This window comes from Pteropus alecto, unplaced genomic scaffold (genome assembly GCF_000325575.1).
Source record: "Pteropus alecto unplaced genomic scaffold, ASM32557v1 scaffold312, whole genome shotgun sequence".
NCBI lineage: Eukaryota > Metazoa > Chordata > Mammalia > Chiroptera > Pteropodidae > Pteropus > Pteropus alecto.
The window spans coordinates 2614405-2634751 of NW_006433948.1; the positions used below are offsets into that span (position 1 = coordinate 2614405).

Sequence of the window (20347 nt, forward strand, 5' to 3'; positions counted from 1 at the left end):
GTCTTTAAAAACAATGGGCAAGATGAGGAAGATTAAGAAAGGTCTCGCATCCGTAAACGGAAAAGATCAGTCTGGTTGCTGGATGGAGAAAGGCAGAGCAGAGAGCAAGGGATGCCAGCAGACCAGCTGGAAGGCTCCCGCAGTAGCGGAGGTAAAAGACAGGATCTTGAATGGGTGGAACTGACAGGACTTGGTGACAGATTACAAATGCGAGCGAGGGAAGAGTCAAGGCTGTCTCTGGCTTGGGCGGCTGGAAGAATGCAGGTACCGCTCAGGCAGGGAGGGACGCTGGAGGAGTCTTACTTTCATCCGCATTATTTGCCCTCATGTCTAGCATTGCTCAGGAGAATCATCTTCAATAAAGAAATGCATCCATGCAGCTATTCACTCCAAGGTGACACAGACTTGCCTGTGCGAGATATAAATCAGGGCCAGCACAGAGAGGTGTGTGCTCTTATGATTTTCTGGGGCTCATCCTCGAAGTCAGTTTTCTCTGTCCTCAATGCCTTAATAAACATGGCAGTCACACATATCTCTAAGAAAACCGTAGCTGATCGGGAACACAGATGACTCTGCCTTTAGGTTCTCCTCAGGATTCCGGAAGTGAGTTTTGTATACATCACCTTTACTGAGCTATAACTCACATACCGTACAATTTACCTACTTAAGGGTACAATTCAGTGGTTTTCAGTATATTCACACACAATTCTGCAACTACCACCACAATCGATTTTAGAAGATTTTGAACCCCCTGGAAACTCCGTGCCCATGAGCAGTCACTCCCTACTTCCCCCAATTACCACTCCCCATGCCTAGGCAACCACTCATCTAACTCTCGTCCCTTACAGCTTGGCCTTCTTTGGACATTTAAGATAAATGGAGTCCCACAGCATGTAGTCCTCTAATGTCTCGCATCTTTCATTTAGTATGCTAATGTTTTCCAGGTCTACCTATGTTGTACAAGTGTCAGTACTTCGTTCCTTTCAATGGCCAAATAATATTCCATTGCATAGAAATACCACATGTTGCTTATCCATTCATCAGTTGATAGACATTTCAGTTGTTTAATTTTGGGCTATTATGAATATGGCTGCCATGAACATTTGTGTGTGAGTCTTTGTTTGCCATATGTTTTCATTTCTTATAGGCAGATACCTGGAAGTGGAATTGCTGGGTCGTATGGTAACTCTGTGTTTAACCTTCTGAGGAACTGCCAGACCGTTCTCCAAAGCAGCTGCACCCTTTTACAGTCACACAGTGTTGGAGGCTACCAACTTCTCCATATCCTTGTCAATACTTGTGATTCTCATCTGTTTGATTATAGCCATCTTAGTCGGTGTCAAGTGATGGATCACTGTATTTTGATCTGCCTATTTCTGATGACTAATGATGTCAGAGTTGTAAGAGTTCTTTATGTATTCTAAGTACAGGTCCCCGAACAGATATATGATTTCTAACATTTACTGCCATCCTGTGGGTTGTCTTTTCATTTATTTGAAGTACTTTGCAGAAAAGTACTAATTTTGTTGAAATCTAATTTATTTAATTTTTGTCTTATTGCTTGTGCTCTTGGTGTCACATCTAAGAAACTTTTGCCTAATCCCAGTTCACAAAGATTTAAGACTATGTTTCTAACAGGTTTATAATTTTAGTTTTATAGATAATTCTAAGAGTTCTATAATTTTAGTTTATCTATACTAATAGTTTTATATTTCTAGCTCTTACATTTAGGTCTTTGATCTGTTTTGGGTTAATTTTTGTATAGAGTGTGAGGTAAGGATCCAAACTTCATTCTTTTCCATGTGGCTATTCGCTTGTGCCAGAGCCATTGTTAACAAGACTATTTGTTCACGCTGAATAGTCTTGACGACCTTGTCAAAAAGCAATTGACCGTAAATATGAGGGTTTGTTTCTGACTTATAATTCTATGTCATTGATATCTGTCTGTCTTTATGTTAGTACCACACTGTGTTGATTACTGTGGCTTTGTAGTAAGTTCTGAAGTAGAAAATTAAACAGTAATCATTACAATTACTTTATAAAATTGTATGCGTTTTAAAGAAGCTAAGTAAGGACTCAAAGTCTATATTTATAGTTTGTTGTATTAACTTTCTTATTTACTATCTCTGGTTCTTTTCATTTCTTTCTGTGGCTTAGTTATTCTCCAGTGTCATTTCCTTTCTCCAAAACGGGCTCCCACCTACCTTCCTTGTGCTGTTATTTTCATATTACACTTTTATAATGTTAAAAGCTCAACAAAACAATGACATAATGTATTTGTACATTTGCATTTTAAATCGATTAAGAGGAAAAATATGCATTTATATTGTCTTTTATAATTACGTAATTACCGATGCTTTTTTGGTTTGTTTGGATTTGGATTATAGCCTGGGGTCACTTGCTTGCAACTTAAAGAATTTCCTTTCTTATTTCTTGTAGGCAGGTCAGCTAGCAACAAATTCTCTGTTTTTATCTAGTAGTGTCTGCATTTCATCTCCATTTTTGAAAGATAATTTTGCTGGTTATAGAGTTGTAAGAGTTCTTTATATATTCATTTTGAATATGCCACTGCCTTCTAGTTTTCATTGCTTCTGGTGAGAAGTTAGCTGTTAATCTTATTGGGGTACCTTTCTAAGTGGTAAGTCATTTCCTTTTCAAAATTTTCTTTTCATATTTGGCTTTCAGTACTTTTAGTATTATGTTTCTGTGTGTGGATCACTTTCTGTATTATATTTGGAGTTCACTGACCTTGAAGTAAATGAAAATGAAAATAGAACAGGAAAAATTTGGGGACACAGCTAAAGCAGCACTGAGAGGGAATTTACAGCACTAAATGCACACATTAGAGAAGAGGAAATGTCTCAAATTAATAATCTAAGTTAAATTAATAATCAAGAATCCAGAAAAAGAGCAAACTAAATACAAAGCAAGCAGAGTGAAGTAAATAATAAAGATAAGAGCAGAAATCAATGTGACTGAAAATACAAAGATGGGGAAACTCAACTGAGGAGCTGGGTCTTTGAAAAGATAGATAAAACTGAACTTCTGGCAAGAATGACAGAGGAAAAAAAGGGAAGATATAAATTATCAATATCAGGAATGAAACTGGATATCACTACAGACCTTGCATACATCAAAAGAATAAGAAGAGAATAACATGAAGAACTCTATACTCAGAAATTTGACAACCTAGATGAAATGGGTCACTTCCTTGAAAAACACAAATTACAACTAAGCCAATATAAAATAGTTTGAACAGTTTATAACTATTCAGGAAATTAAAGTTGTTATTTAAAAGCTCTTGAAAAAATCTCCAGGCCCAGATAATTTCACTGGAGTATTCTACCAAACATTTAGAGAAGAACTAACAAATTCTACACGATCTTTTCCAAAAATATACAAGAAGAAAGAACACATCCCAATTCATTTTATGAAGCTAGTATTACCCTGATACCAAAACCAGACGAAGATAACACACAAAAAGAAAACTATAGACCAATATCCCTAAAGAATATAGATGAAAAATCTTTAACAAAAATACTGGCAAATAGAACCTATCAATACAGAAAAAGAATTATGAATTATATACTATGACCATGTGGGATTTGTTTCAAGGATACATGACTAGTCAAATATTTAAAATCAATCCATGTAATCCAGCATATTAACAGGTTAAAAAAGAAAAATCGCATGATCATAGCAACTGATGCAGGAAAAGCGTGTAACAAAATTCAACACCCATTCATGACAGAAACTCTCAAAAGAAAAGAAATGGGGAGAACTTCAACTCGATAAAGAGCCTCTACAAAAAACCTAGAGCTAACATACTTAATGATGAAAGACTGAACACTTTTCCCCTAAGAAAGTAAACAAGGCAAGAATATCCACTTTCACCACTCTAAGATGATGCTGGAAGTTCTAGTCAGTGCAATAATGCAAGAAAAGGAAACAGAAGGCATAAAAATTGGAAAGGAGGAAATAAAATTAACCCTATTTGCAGATGACATGATTGTTTACATAGAAAATCCTAAGGAATCTTCAAAAAAAACTTCCTGAAATCAGTGAGTTCAGCAAGGTTACAGGATAAAAGATAAACATTCAAAATCAATTACATTTGTTTATAGCAGAAATTAACACATGGACACCTTTTATAATCACTCAGAAAAACCTGAACTACTGAGGTGGAAATCTTACAAAAACATGTATAGGACCTGTATGCTGATTGTTTTATTTCTTTCATAATGCTGATGAAAGAAATAAAAAATCTAAATAACTGGAGACATATTTTGTTCATGGATTGGAAGATTCGATATAATAAAAATGTCAATTCTTTTTTATTGGGATATAATTAAAGACATCAATTATTGATCTTCAGTTTACTGGGCTGGATAGTGTCCCTGACCTGCCACCTTCAAATTCACGTCCTCTCCAGAACCTCAGACTGTGACCATATTTGGAAACAGGGTCACAGCAGCTGTGACTAGGACCAGATCATACTGGAGTAGGGTGGGCCCTTAATCCAATAAGAGAGAAGAGCAGCGAGAGACTGCGCATGGGGAGAATGCCACGTGATGACAGAGCCTGGAGCGATGAGCCAGTGAGTGAAGGAAAGCCAAGGCCTGAAAGCCAAGGTGTGCCAGCAACTGCCGGAAGCTGGGAAGAGGCAAGGAACAGTTCTCCCTCTAGAGACTTCACAGAGAGCGTGGCCCTGCCGACACCGTGGTTTCAGACTTCCAGCCTCCATAACTGTGAGAGAATAAATTTCTGTTGTTATAAGCCACCCAGTTTGTGGTAACTCGTCATGGCAGCCCTGAGAACAAAACCGGTTTACTGCAATTCTTATCTAAATTCCAGCCAGAACTTTTGCAGATATAAGCAAGATTATGCCAAAATGAATGTGTGAGGCGGGAATTAGAACAGCTAAAGCTATTTTGAAAAGGAAGAATGAAGGGGTGAAATCACTCTATCCAATTTTAAGACTTACTGTATAGCTACAGTAATCAGGACTGTGGTATTGGCAGGGGGCGAGACACATAGAGAACAGAAGAGAACCCGGCGAAGACTACACGAATGTGCCCAACTGATTTTTTTTTTTTTTGGTGACATTGGTTAATGAAATCCAGTAAGTTTCAATTTAATGGTAAGCGCCCAACTGATTTTTGTCAAAAGTCTAAAAGCAATTTAATGGAGGAGACAGCCTCGCCAAATGGTGCTAAAGTAACTAACTGGACAGCCACAGGTGAAAAGGAACCTCAACGAAACCTTACACCTCAAACCGAAATTAACTTTAAAAGCACCACGAACTTAAATGTGAACATAAAACTATAAAAATTTAAGGTAAAAAAAGAAAATCTTCGAGATGTAGGGCTAGGCAAAGAGATCTACAATCGACGACACCAAAAGTATGATCCATAAGAGAAAATGATAATTGGACAAAATTGAAAACTTTTGTTCTGTGAAAGACCTTGTTAAATAGATGAGAAGTCAAGCTACAAACTGGGAGAAAATATTTTCAGATCACATATCTGACTAATGCCTAGAATAGGCAAAGAACCCTAACATTGAACAGTAAAAAAACCCAAAATACTCATTACGAAATGGACAAAAGACTTGAACAGACCTTTCGCCAGAGACAATAAACAGAAGGCAAATACGCACATGAAAATTTGGTCAGCATCATTAGCCATTAGGGGAAAGCAAATTAAAACTACAGTGACACGTCGCCATACACCTATCAGAATGGCTAAAAGAAAAATTAGTGACAACATCAAATGCTGACAAGGATGGAGGAGAATCCTGGGTCACTCACACATTCCTGGAGGAATGTAAAATGTTACAGCCACCCTGGAGAACAGTTTGGCAGTTTCTTTAAAAATTAAACTTGCAATTACCATATAAGCTAGTAATTGCTTCCTTTGGTACTAATCCCAGAAAAAATGAAGATTTGTGTTCACGCAAAAACCTGTGCACAAATGCTCTCAGCATCCTTATCTGCATAGCCCCAAACTGGAAACAACCCAGACAGTCAACAGGTTAAGCAAATTGTGGTACATCCATACCATGAACTACGACTCGGCAATAAAATGACACACAGCAACTTGGAGAATCTCCAGAGAATTATGCTGACTGAAAAAAGCCAATCTCGAAAGGTTATGTGCTGTGTGATTCTATTTCTCAAAAGCTATATACTGTATGATTCGATTCATATAACATTCTCGAAGTGACAAAACTATAGAAATTGATAATAGTGAAAGTAGTGATGATAGTCGTCATGTCACCCTTTATAGTCCCTTCCCACTTGGGTGGGGGTTGGAGAAAAGTGGGAAGGGACTGTAAGGGTGACATGACGACTCTTTGCAGTGGTGGAAAAGCTCTGTGTCTCGACTGTAATAACGCCAAAACCCTGGTTGTGACATTGTAATATATTTTTGTGAGATGATGCCATTGGGGGAACTGGGTGAAGGGTACATAGGATCTCCCGTGTTACTGCTACAACTACATGTGAATCTACAATCATTTCAAAATAAAATTAAGAAAAAGAACCAGAGCAACCTACTTGCTCTTAAAACTAATCTAGAATATGTAGCTACTATAGAGTACACAGGCTTGCCTGCTCAAGCATGCAAGTCATCCCTCCTGCTTTTTCATTGGCAGTAGATTCTGAATACCAACTCGAACCTCTCCTCTGAACTGAAATTCCCCAGCAAGAGCAGGTAAGATGTATGTTCTGGTGGGAAGAGTCCTGGAACTGAGGTCAGAAGACCTGGGTTCTAATCCTGATTCATTCATTAGCCATGTGAATTTAAGCAAATTGGTAACTCGACTTTTTTTAACCTTAAAACCTTCCTCATTTGTAAATCACGGGTAATAATACCAGCATCCTCTACTTCATAGAATTTCTGTTGAGGGTGGTAGGAGGTAACATCAAATAATGGATGTAAGAACACTTTGTAAAATGCAACGCTTGATACTGTGAGGCACGAGGTTTTATATTTGTGTGATAGTAATTTTGCCACTGTGTGGTGGCACTTGATAAATGTTATCTGCTCAATAAATAATGAATGAGTGTCTGGCCATTAGAAAAGTCAAACAAGGGCAGAATTTTCTCCCAAGTGTTTTAAACAAAGGAGATGCACAGCACATTCAATCAAACAGGAAAAAGCAGCATACACTATATATAAAGAGCCAAGAGAGTTATTAAATTAACCTCTGCATAAAAAAGCTAAATACCCCGTCATGTTTCAGGGAATAAGCAATAATGGATGGGAGACTTGTCAAAAAAGCAGAAAAACATCAAGCTCTCTAAGAGGCAGCCTGAGAGCCAGGAGACGAAACAGTGATATATTAGATAGAATAATAGTGGCCAAAACAAAATGCTCAGAGTAGTTTGGGCCTTATTTAGAAACTATGGAAATCGATCAATTTGGATTTATAGTACAATTTAATTTGTCTAAGTTACTATGGTGAACACATCTGGAGGTCCAGATGAGGCTCACTGAATTTTCTCCTCTTCGCAAAAGAAAGAAAGAAATATATAGATCTCCAAAATGTTCATTGCTGAAGTTGTTATTATTTTTTTTTAACCAGGCCATAATTACATGGCTCCAGGAGAATGCTGGGTTTCTGTAAGTCGATGCTGGTTTGCACCAGGCCATCGCCGATACACCATCCCACCGTCCATTACGATTTGCAGTGGGAGCCCAGGGCCAAGTTGGGATCCTCGGCTAGTACTACGAACTCTAGCGATGACTTTCTGCGTGACTTTAAGCAAGCCATTTAACCTTCTTAATATTTGACAGCTCCCTCACAACAACAATGCTCCCTTCATGTGTATATGAGCTGTTCAAGTTTATAACACATACTATTATTTCAATTGATCTTAAAACCTCAGCGTGCCAGTCAGAGCAGTATTATTTCTGTTTCAAAAGAGGGATATTCATTTGCAAAAACAAACGAGAAACCATTTAGACCCTTACAAACAAACAAACAAAACAAAAATTAACTCTAAACGGGTCGTAGATCTATATGTAAAAGATAAAAGTTTAAAAACTTCTACAAGAAAACAGAGGAGAAAATCTTAGTAAATTTGGGTAGGAAGTTTTCTTATCATGACCAAACACTTGACCTATAAAAGAAAAAAATTGATAAATCTGACTTGATCAAAATTCAGAACTTTCGCTTTTTAAATGATTCCATCAAGAACATGAAAAGCAAGCCCAAAACTGGAATACTTACAAATCATATACCTGATAAAGGATTTGTATCTGGAATATATAAAGAACTCTTATAACTCAATGAGAACCCACTTTTAAAAATGGGAAAATAATTGAATATCCATCTTTCCAAAAAAGATATACAAATGGTCAATAAGCACATGAAGAAAAAATGATCAAAACTATTAGCCATCAAGGAAATACAAATCAAAACCACAACGAGGTACCACTACATACCCACTAGGATGGCTATAATAGAAAAGAGGGAAAAAAGCATTGACAAGGATGTGAAGAAATTGGAACCCTCATACACTGCTGGTAGGAATGTAAAATGGTGCAGCCACTTTGGAAAACAGATTGCAGCTCCTCAAAAAGTTAAACATAGAGTTACCATATGACCCAGAAATTCATTGAGAATTGAAAACATATGCCCACACAAGACTTACATGCACGAATGTTCACAGCAGCATTGTGCATAATGGCCAAAAAATAGAAACAACTCAAACGTCTACTGACTAGTGAGTGGATAGACAAAATGTGATATATCCATTCAACAGAATATTTTATTTTTCAGCAATAGGAAGGATTAAAATACTGATACATTCTACAGCAGATGAACTACAAAAACACACTAAATTGAAAGAAGTCAGAAACAAGAGGTCACATATTGTATGATTTCATTTATATGAAGTGTCCAGAAAGAGAAAATCTACAGACCGAAAGCAGATTAGTAGTTAGTTGCCTGATGGTGAGAGCAGGGACTGACTGCCAACGGGCAAGAGAAAACTTTTTGAGTAATGGAAATATTCTAAGACTGGATTGTGGTGACAGCTGCATAATGCTATGAATTTACTAAAAATCACTGAATTGTACACATACCATAGGTAAATTTTATGGTATGGAAAGTATACCTTAATAAAGCTAATTTAAAAATCACTGAATAAACCTGTACTGAAAAGAAAAAAAACGTCAGAGGAGGGACTAGAACCCAGGTCTTCAGCGTTCCCTCTACTCTATCACTGGCCTCTGAGAAATGGCAGAAATAACAATGAGCGTTTTCAAAGGATTAATCATCATCACAGTGGAAGGAACAATTCTATCAGGTTTTAAAAATAGTTTTTAAATTTTTTTTTAAAATAATTCAAAAAGCCAGGTGGTACTGCTATTTTGACCTAATCCATAGTATACTCGTATTAATTTTTTCTTACTTTTAACTATTTACATTTCATAAACCCAGAGAAATTTTGCAACATTTAACTACATTGTACTAGGAATTTATTTACCTTAAAACTCATATCAGAAAGCATTATTCTATGTAATTTCTAATACACAAGACAGTTCAGATGTTTTAAATTAGCTGAAAGTCTAATATCACTGTTTGACTTACGTGTTGGCTAATAAAGCTCACAGCATCTTCAAAATAGCCCAAAATTTCTTCTAGGGGACAGAGTTCTTCACCTGGCACCCGATCCGGCACTAAGACGTTAATCAAGTTGTGCATACATTGGCTGAAATCAAAAAGAGAAAACTCAGAAGGAAAGAAATCATTGGCTTCATGGCTAAGATAAGTAAAATCTGGAACTCATCCCAGACTAAGAGCTTTCAAACACGTCTGTTCTTCCCTCAATTTTATCTGGCCTCCAACCTTAGAAGACAGATTTTTTATTCTGTAAAAGAGGCTGACCTATCCTTTTTTGTGATGCTTACGGTTGTCTTTCTTTCTTTTTTTTTTAGTTTCCTACACTAAGGAGTTGTGGCTGGTTACTGTATTTCATGAATAGTTCAATCTACAGGCCCTTTAAAGCATCTCGTTACATCCCCAAAAGGGCAAGGGAATTGGAATTTAAATTGGGAATAATTCCACGAGAACTATCTCTGAAATCTTGGAAAAGGGAGACTGCAATGACGTTTTCCAGAGAAAATCACACATCTATTTTTCTCCATGTTTAGGCGCAGAATACATAAAATCTCCAATAAATGTATTTTAGATTATCTACAGCACTTACTGGCCTTTAAGGAAAAGTGCTTAGAAATAAAATCTGAGGCAAATATAGCCAAACCTTAGCATCTGTTAAATTTGAGTGGTGGATACATTGTTGTTTGTTATATTAATCTCTGTCCTATTTCTGTACATTTGGCATATTTAGTAATGAAATGAAGAAAGGGCGGTACTTAGGAATTCTAGTATATACACAGACTCACGCAAAAAGGCAACTTTTCCCCTTTTTCTCCTTTGGGAAAACCAGACTCCCCGACTTAGCTAATTAACTCTTGGTCTATAACACAGCTCTGAAAACAGAGCGAGCTCTTCTGAAGGCTTTTCAGTGCAGGAGTCACAGGAGTGCCCTGATCACAGTTTAGGCTGCGCCAGTTGAGTATGACTGATGACTTATGAGGCACCGACTATAGCTCTTTCGGCTGTCAAAAAGCCTGGATACAGCGTTGACTTGCAATTACTAACCTGTATTTCAAAACATTGACTGATTCTTTTATTTTGTGGAGCAATAAAGCCCTTTTCAAGGCCTTTAGAGCGATGGAAGGATAGCGCGCAGGCGTTTCCATGGCTATTGCTACAAGAAGGGAAGAAAAAAAGGTTGTGAACACCATAACTTCCTCCATCGCAGTTTTTATCCCAGGTTCCCACTTGCTTTCCTTAACAAAACTGGCCTGAAACAGATGAAAACACACACACACACACACACACACACACAATGAATTGTATAAAACGATGAATCCACGGTGGCTTTCAGAAACAAATTCTACTTTCTGGGCAGAGTAACACAGTAGGATCACCAAGTACAGCCTTTCTTCAGTGAACATCAACAGAGAACCTAGTGTTTCTGCAACCCTGCACAAAGTCATGTGAGTCTTATGAACCAGAGTCAAGGAGGGGCACAGTAAAGAAGCAGCAGAAAGCAGGTCAGTAAAAGACCATTAATCAAAACCAGATTTATACTGTAATGTATTGTTGTCTGATCCTGAAAATGGGAAACGCTTGACATGAGGGTGAGTGTCCACGATAACAAACCCTAAAACTTCCAGAGGCATTTACCAGGACTCTAGAATCGGAGCTCCATTACACAAGGAGCAGTGGTCACCATCGTGTGTCCGTTACGTATACACCATGCAAATGTTGTGGGAACGCTGCCTTGGCAAGACCAAGAAAGACAAATGTGCACCGGGGGCGACCTGATGCCCTTGTTAACACACACAGGCTCGAGAGGAGGGTGACAGATTCGAAGAAGATAATTAAGCCACTTCTTGCAGTATGGACCTACAGAGGCTCTGGGTTCCCAAATACCACTTACAGCCTAGCTAGAAATTTGAGGGTGGCAACTGTGTTCAAAGATGTGACCAGTATTTCTCTGTATGCCTTAATAAATTGCTTTGATTGCATCACCTTTGATGAGTGGAACGGTGGATTATCATCTCTAGCTAGCTGAGCCCTCCTATCGTGTGGTTATGTGATTCAATTCCACACGTAGAATAAATATGAGCACCAATCATGAGCAATGCACAAACGATCACGATACAAAAAAGTTCAAGAATGTCATTAGAAAACGATAAAGAACTGTGAGGAAAGGATTTTTCCACCCTGGAGGTAAGAGAGAACAGAAAAGAAATGAGAAGGTAGCACAATTTAAATGGGTACAAGCCTTCCAAAAGCATAAATGTAGCTCTTACATGCGATCGTCTCCAATGTTTTACTCTCCACGTTAGGTATTTGCCACAACGATTCCAGGACGGTGTCCAGTGACGGATCGTTCTTTTTGGCTTTAACTTCAAACTCATACAGCAGAAGCAATTTCTCACATGGATCATCTGAGAAGTCCCCTAAGAAGGAGGCAAAAATGCAACATTCTCTGTGATTACATTTCATTATTCTCTCCTATTCTAATCTCTCTTCTGGGGAGATTTTGCTATTGAGGAAAATTAATTTTACTTACAATTTGAAAGTCATCCCAGCTTCTGCAGAACTATTTTTTACATTTTTAAATCTATAAACTCAACAATACTTTCAGCACCCTGTATCGCAATCACTAGCATCATCTACTGATTTATTTAAAATTGTTGCCATGGCTCCTGCAGCTGCAATTACTAACCTGTAATCCAGTGTTTCCCTGTCTCACTTGAACGACTGACTTAACCGGCACATACAGTGGCGTACAAACGACCACACTTTTATTTTAAGCAAAGGAGAGGTTCCAAACTGTTTGATTTGGTCAGCCAGCAGTAGTTCTTGGGTATCACCAAGGGCAGAATCTTGTATCAGGTGACATATACCATACTATGCGATACGGTTTTCATTCACCTGTTAGACTGAACTCATAAAAATGTTTTGAGGTCTAGCATACGTAAAATAAACTGAATGAGGTACGATCATCTTAAACAACTTGATGGAATTTTACATATGTTTAATTCCACGGAACCGCTACCTGGGATCATGCTATAGGACGTTTCCAACACTTGTGTTCCTTTCCAGTCACTGCCACCGTAGCAGAGTTAACAGCTATTTTTACTTTTATCACTACTGATTGTTACTGCCTGTTGCTGAACTTCACTGCTAGTACTCAATAATATAATCGACTTTTGAATATTGACCTTGTATCCTATAATTTACTAAAATTATTTATTAGCTCCAGTAACTTTTTGTAGATTCTCTGGGATTTTCTATATAGACAATCATGTCATCTGCATGCAAGGGAGATAGTTTTATTTCTTCTTTTTCACTCTACAGGCATACCTTGTTTTACAGCACTTCATTTTTACAAGTGAAAACCAATTAATGTAATACGCCATACCAATAAAATAAGAAATAGAAACTACACGATGATCTCAATAGTCAGAAAAGCCCGTGACAAAATCCAATGTACTTTCATGATAAAAACTATTAACAAACTTGGAATAGAAGGGAATTTCCTCAACCTGATAAAGGACATCTATGAAAAGCCCGCAGCTAGCAACATACTTAATGGTGAAACACCGGATTCCTTCCTTTAAAAGTCAAGAAAAAGACAAGGATGCACATTTTCGCCACTGCTATTCGACATTGTCCTAGGGGTCCTAGCTAAAGAAATTAGGCAAGAAAAAGAAACAAAAGACATGAAGACTGGAAAAGAAGTAGTGAAACTATCTCTATTCATATACAATGTGTTCTTGTAAACAGGTCCTTAGGGAGTCCAGCAAAATACCATTAGGACCAATAAACAAGTTTAAGAAGATCAGTATACAAAAATCAATTCTATTTCTATATGAGAGCAATGAACAAACTAAATATAAGATTAAGAAAACAATCCTGTTCACAATAGCATCAAAAAGAATAAAATACTTAGATCTAAATTAAATACGAGAAGTACAATACTTGTACACTGAAAGAAATTTTAAAAGATGTAAACAAGTGGAAAAATACTCCATGTTTATGAATTAGAAGACTTAACACTGTTAAAATGGCAAAACTCCCCCAAATAATCTACAGATACAACACAATTCCTATCAGAATTCCAGCTGGCTTATTTCTTTTTTCAGAAACTGACAGACTGATCCTAAAATTCACATGGAAATTCAAGGGGCCCAGAATAGCCAAAACAATCTTGAAAAAGAAGAACAAATTTGGAGGACTAACACTTCTTGATTTCAAAACTTAATACAAAGCAATGATCATCAAGACAGAGTAGTACTGGCATAAGGATAGACGTATGTATAATCAGTGCATTAGAACTGATAATCCAGAAATAAAACCATATGTCTACGGTCAACTAGTTTTCCACAAAAAGGCAAAGACCATCCAATGGGGAAATAATAGTTTAAAACAAATAATTCAGGGACAACTGGATAGCCACATGGAAAAGAATAAAGTTGGACACTTATTTCACATACCACATACAAAAATTAACTCAAAATGGATCAAAGACCTAAATGTAAGAGCAAAAACTATAAAACTCTTTAGAAGAAAATATAGGAGTACACACTCGTGACTTGGGATTCGACAGCCGATTCTTAAATATGATACCAAAAGGAGTCATTGTGCCAAGATAATTGTACAGAAAAATTTCCAGATTCACAGCTCTATTTTTATAAAAGAAAACCACAATGTATGAGACCAAATATGTTAGGATCAGGGAGACTTGAATGGCAATTCTTCATCAGGGCAGGCACTTGGGAGAAGGAATAGTATACGTCTCCATAAATATCTGGAAATCATAACGAACCTATGTCCTGAACCTGTGACCCCTACTAAGAATTCCCTACTCACTGCCATTAGGGCTTTTTTTGTATTATTAGGGTCAGCTTATGCTGCCTGTGACACATAATTCAAATGGAATGCTGCCAAAAGTGAAGATTTTTAAGGAGCAATTTCTATCAGAGATACTTGGGTGTCTTCAGATAATTGTTTTAATTTCCTTTGGGGGGAAAAAAATCCTAAATTCAGGCTCTCCTATTTCTGTGACCCAAGTCCAGGCCCAAAATGTATACTAGAAAATCCACTCAAGATTTGACATTTTGTTTAATGCGCCTGAGGATCAGCTCCAATTGCCTTTTTTCCCTTGGCAAATCTCAAAACTATCATCTCTGAGAATTTCTTATCCATTGAGAACTAATCTCTGAGCCAAAAGCAGCTCAAGACTGGTTGATAGTTATTAAACCAATGGAGGGACCAAGCAAAGACTGCCTGCAAAAGGAGTAAGCATTTAGTTCTAGTTTTGGTGTTTATAGGTGAATAGATAAAAATTGTTTATAATTCCAACATGAGCCTTGATAAATGGTAGCTTTTATCTACTGCATTTGGATAAATTAGGATGACCTTTCCATTTCTGGGCTGAGGAGACCATGATATATAAATATATAACATAAAAGTGTAGACAATCCTCTGCCTTGTCAGCTAAACTTTCTGCTAGTCCAGGACCCATGCTGGGTTTTGTTCTAAAGTGCTTAGTTTTGCCCCGTTTGCTATAACCATTAAGACTCTTGACAATGACACTTGGTGAATACTTTATAGCAAGGCCAAAATTATAGCACTGGAGGTAAGTGAAATTCTTTCTTGCAATGACTTATAAAAAGAACTAAAGGGTTTTCTCCACCTTTGTGTTTTTGAGATAAAAAATCTATTATATTACAAAATAAATAGCTTGAAGAAATCTAATAGCTGGGATTACTTCTAGTTTTAACTTTTGATGACTCTTTCTGTACACAGTATGACTCCAAGGAACAAGCAGTGAAGTGTGTTGTAAAGGAAAAGTACAGATTAAGAGGGCAAGTAGTGGTGAAAGCCGCTATTTTCGAAAGGGTGTGGTCAGATGAGACTTCTCGGAGGGGGTGACACCTGAGCAGAGGGTATGGGGGGACAAGCCACATGAATCTCCGGGAGCAGCACAGGAGGACCTACGTGGCCCAACTTATAGTCCTCTGGCTGCTATGCGGCCACTGCGAGAGGGGGCAAGAGCGAGAGCAGAGGCGGGGAGCTGTGACAGTGCTCCAGGTGAGAGACGAGGCAGGTGGGGCAACAGCAATAGTTTCGGCCTGATTTCTTGTCGGGAAGGGGCACACCGCAAGTCACACTACTTTCAGCCTCACCTGCCACTAGATGACACCTGGATAATAAATAATTCTAAAACTAACAATGTTCTCTTATACTCCCGGCTTTTGTTTATTCAGTCCCCCACCTTTTCCTGCTCATTCTTCAAGAGTAACTTCCAATATCACCTTTTGAAATGACCTGTTTCTTCCTCGGTGGTCCCCCACCCTGTCCATTTCTATTAGTGAGGTTATTTCACTTTGCTTCATATACGTGTAACAGACTATGCCTGAACCCCTCTCTCCGCTGTGCATATCTTAAGGACAGAGACAGTAATGCATGTCCTTAGGTTCCCACATGACCCAGGAGCGCCTAGGAATAAAGATTTCGTGGAGTGAACATAGTGAGCTGCTTTCCTTAGGTCCCTAATATGATGGCACGTCAGCGTTACTTCTTTTGTAAAAACCAATTTCCATAGCACAAAGATTTCGGTCACTGTTTATACAGTTCTTAATTAACTTTGATTTGGAATCAATTTTTAAAAGGTTGGTGCTTTCCAATTTTCCTCCAGGAGCTTATGATTCCCCAGCTTTGCACTTTCTCTTATTTTGTCTATTTATAGTTGGTGGCTTAATGACTTATTTACATTACTCATATGCTGGGCTTATAAGTTTAAGCATTATTTTATTAAAAATACCCAAGTTTAAGAAATATAAACCTTTAACAAGTCAGATTCATTTTTTCTAAATGTATTTTTGTTTTAATTATTAAAGTTCTACATGTTCATTAGAAAATTCAGACAATACGAAAGGGAAATAAAAAGTCTCCCGAACTCACTAATTCTTGTTCCGAGAGGTAGCGAATGTTGAGTTTGGTATGAATCCTTCCAAGACTTTACACGTGATGTGGCATTCATGTGTATGTGTGTATATATACATGTGGATGTGCTAGGTATCGGATAGTCAAAGGTAAGCAAAAGCAGACACGGACTCTGTCCTCACAGAGCTTACAGTCTAGTTTATAAGCATACGAACATGCTTACACGTTTTCAAAGTAAAAATGGAATAAGAAAAGGCCAGCAAAAGCACAACACTCCAAGTAAGGAGCACACCTCGAGGTGCAAATCCTTTATCAACAATAACGAGAACAGAGCCTATAGGCTGGTGGAAGGAATTTGTCTGGATTTGGTTTGGTTTTGAGAAGCAAAAGAGAAGGGGCTGAAGAGTGAGCAGCTGGTCAGTGAAGCAGTGGAGAAGAATCTGTGTTAGGAGAAGCCCTACAAGTACCTACATCCACTGGCTCAGAAAATATAGAGATTACAGAACCTCACAATGAACCTACAGTGACACATCATCGTCACCCAAAGTCCACAGTTTACATCAGGGTTCACGCTTGGTGTATGTTCTGTGGGTTTTGACAAATATATAATTACATGTATATGCCATTATAATATCATACAGAATAGTCTCATTTCCCTAAAAATTCTGCGTTCTGTCCTTCCCTCCTTCCCCAAATAACCCATGGCAATTGGCGATCTTTTTATTGTCTCCATAGTTTTGTCTTTACTTGAATGTCATATAGATAGAATCATACACTATGTAGCCTTTTCAGATTGGCTTCTCTCACTCGGTAATATGCATTTAAGGTTCCTCCATGTCTTTTCATGGCTTAATAACTCATTTCTTCTTAGCTCTCAAAAATATTTCATTGTTTGGATATTTCATTATTTATCCATTCATCTACCAAAAAGCACAGGTGACGGACTGTAAGGTAAGACTATTCTCAGTTTTGTAAGAAACCGCCAACCTGTCTTCCAAAGTGGCTGTACCATTTTGCATTCCCATCAGCAACGAATTGGGATTCCTGTTGCTCCACATACCTGCCAGCATTTGGTGTTGTCAGTGTTTTAGATTTCTGCCATTCAGATAGATGTGTAGTGGTTTCTCACTGTTTTAATTTACAGTCTCTAATGATACAATTGATAGATATAGGTAACTGAGAGATAGATGATAATTGATAGATAGATGATAGCTAGAGATTCAGACATGTATAAATATGTATGTATCTATCTATCTATCTATCTATCTATCTATCTATCTATCTATCTATCTATCTATGTCTAGCTGAGTTCTTAGAAAGAACTGGATTTTTCAGTAGACATGTAGCATATACTTTTAAAATAAAAGTCATCGAAGCTATGAATTTCACTCTGAGCACTACTCTAGCACTTTAGATTCGGTTATGAGGTATTTCCACCATCATTATTTTCTAGATAGTCTGTACTTTCCCTTTTTTAAAATATCCAAGTGGTAAAGGGTTTTGTTTCTTTTCATTATTATTTTCTAGTTTTATTGCATTGTGATCAGACAGTGTCATCTGTTTTATTTATGTGGCTTGGAATTTATTCAGGTTTCCCTTATGATCGATCAGTTTTGTAAATGTTCAAAGGCTACATGACAAGAAGATAAGTTTTCTATATTCAGAATATAGAGTAGTTTTTAGGCTATAGAGTATATTTCTATCAAATCTTCTGTGCTAAGTCTCTTATTTAGGTATTTTCTAGTTTTTTTGTTGTTTTTATTCCTTTAAATTCCTGTCATAGATTAAAAGAGATGAATTAAATTTCATGTGTTCTTCCTTATAATTCCTATAGTTTGATACCAAAAATCCATCAAAGACATCATTCAAACACAAAAAGAAAATGACAGACCAATAATTTAGGACTATTAGGAAAGTCAATTAAGCAACATTTAAAAAGTAATATCACACTAATGACCAAATAGGGTTTATTCCAGAAATGCAAAGATGACTTAATTTTAGGACATCTACTTTTGTAATTCAATATAGTAATACTTCACAGGAGAAAAACCATGATTATCTCTATAGGATCTGAAAAGACATGTAATTCAATTCAATATCTATTGATTTTTAAAAATCCTATCTAAAACAGGAACAAATGGACACAATATAAAAAGTCTAAACCTAAAAGGTTTACTAATGGTTATTTCACAACAAAATGTTAGCAGTATCTGATATCATGACTGTGGTTTAGAAGACTCTGGAGCCTATATTTAAGTCAGTGTCAAAGGCTGATTAAATTAGACATTAAATCTAGTGGCCCGAGAGCAATAATGTCATATTGAATAATAATGATCCTATTTTCATATTCAATACTATACTTCCATAAAAAGCAAGGCAAAAATATTCTTCCTCCACGCGCTGTGTCACAGAGTCAAAATACAGACATACAGTGGGGAAAAATTAGTTCTTAAAGAAGCATTCGACTGGTTATCGAGCACTGCAGCTGAACAAATTTCTGATGATAAAAGAGTGGGTTACTGCGATTTCGAACCCCGGTCATAACAACATTAGCAACCTCCCAGGTCCCACTATACCTGTTTCTTTCAGGAGATTCCAGACTTCTCTGCATTTTTCGATCTGCTCAAGTGCGCGATTCAGTAATATGGTCTGTTTGGCAACAATATAACAAAAATTAGTCTCGAGCAAACAAAACTTTAAACAAATTAAAATAATTCTGATATCATTTTTATTAAAAAGTTAAAGCAAAGTGATTTAAAAATTATAGTTTAAACAGAACGTTTTGGAAATTTTATACAGAAATATTAGCCTCTTTGTACTTTTCCTTAATGTCCTGGGAAAATGAGGATTAAACAGAAAACCTGAGCATTATCCATTTCTTTAATAATCTAGGACAGAAGAGAAGCACTTCCAGAATGGAAGCACTTTCATGAAGCCCCTGCCCAGTGAAACGACATAACTGAAAATTATAAAACATAATCATGTAAAGACTCAGGAAATTGCGCTAAGGGCATATAAGTCTCGGTAAGAAAAGTGAGCATCGGTGACAGCTGAGCTCAGTGTGACCTAAGAGCTACTTTAGGTGGGTGTGGCCAAGATGGGGGGCTCCCTCTAGCGTCAGCTTCCAGGCTAGGGATTCCCAGAGGGAGCACGCAACCACCCTGTCCCCCAGGTCTGTATTGCAGAAGCTCTATTATAAACAAGCCAAACTGGGAGGCCTGGGGCTCTCTTCCTCTACCCAGTCCCCAGCTATTTCAGGCATGGCAGATCGGGAATACTAGGTCTCAATTGCCCTCACTTCAGCTTGCTTATGGGATTGGGTTTTCATGCTGGGAAAGGTAAGCCAAGGATGCCAGGGACTATATGATTCCTGCCCAGCCCCTGACTCAGAACTGGACTGTCACTCTAATAGAGATGGGCCACTGTTCCTGCCTCCAACAACAAAACAAGGAGTACAGAATTTCTACTCGGGAGGAGAGGTGGGGCATTAGAAGAGTGAGCTTTGTAGCTCTCCCCAAAAGGACTGACTTTAATTGGAAAAGAGTATGGGAAAGTTCAAGTCTAAGGGCGCTATAAAAAACCAAGGATATCTTAGGGTCATGCTATTAAGAGAGGACTGGTAGCTCAATAACATCAACAAGCAACAGTAGACCAGCTAGAAGTTTACAGAGAACGAAGAAAAGAGAAAGCTAAGATCCTTTTCCTTTCTAAGGGGCCTTACTTTAATTGGATCAGACTGTGGAACAATTTATGCCAAAGAGCATCTTCGAAAATACACACACACACACACACACACACACAC

General features: G+C 37.5%; 1 protein-coding gene across 1 annotated transcript in view; it reads right to left on the minus strand.

Moving 5' to 3' along the window:
* Positions 1-20347, minus strand: part of TEX11 (testis expressed 11) — a 136971-nt gene that overhangs the window by 4235 nt on the left and 112389 nt on the right. The window contains exons 24-27 of the mRNA XM_025044431.1: positions 19122-19194; positions 11898-12047; positions 10675-10783; positions 9589-9721 (exon numbers count right to left, since the gene is read on the minus strand). Coding sequence (XP_024900199.1) covers positions 9589-9721; positions 10675-10783; positions 11898-12047; positions 19122-19194 — 465 coding nt within the window. The remainder of the gene's footprint in view (positions 1-9588; positions 9722-10674; positions 10784-11897; positions 12048-19121; positions 19195-20347) is intronic.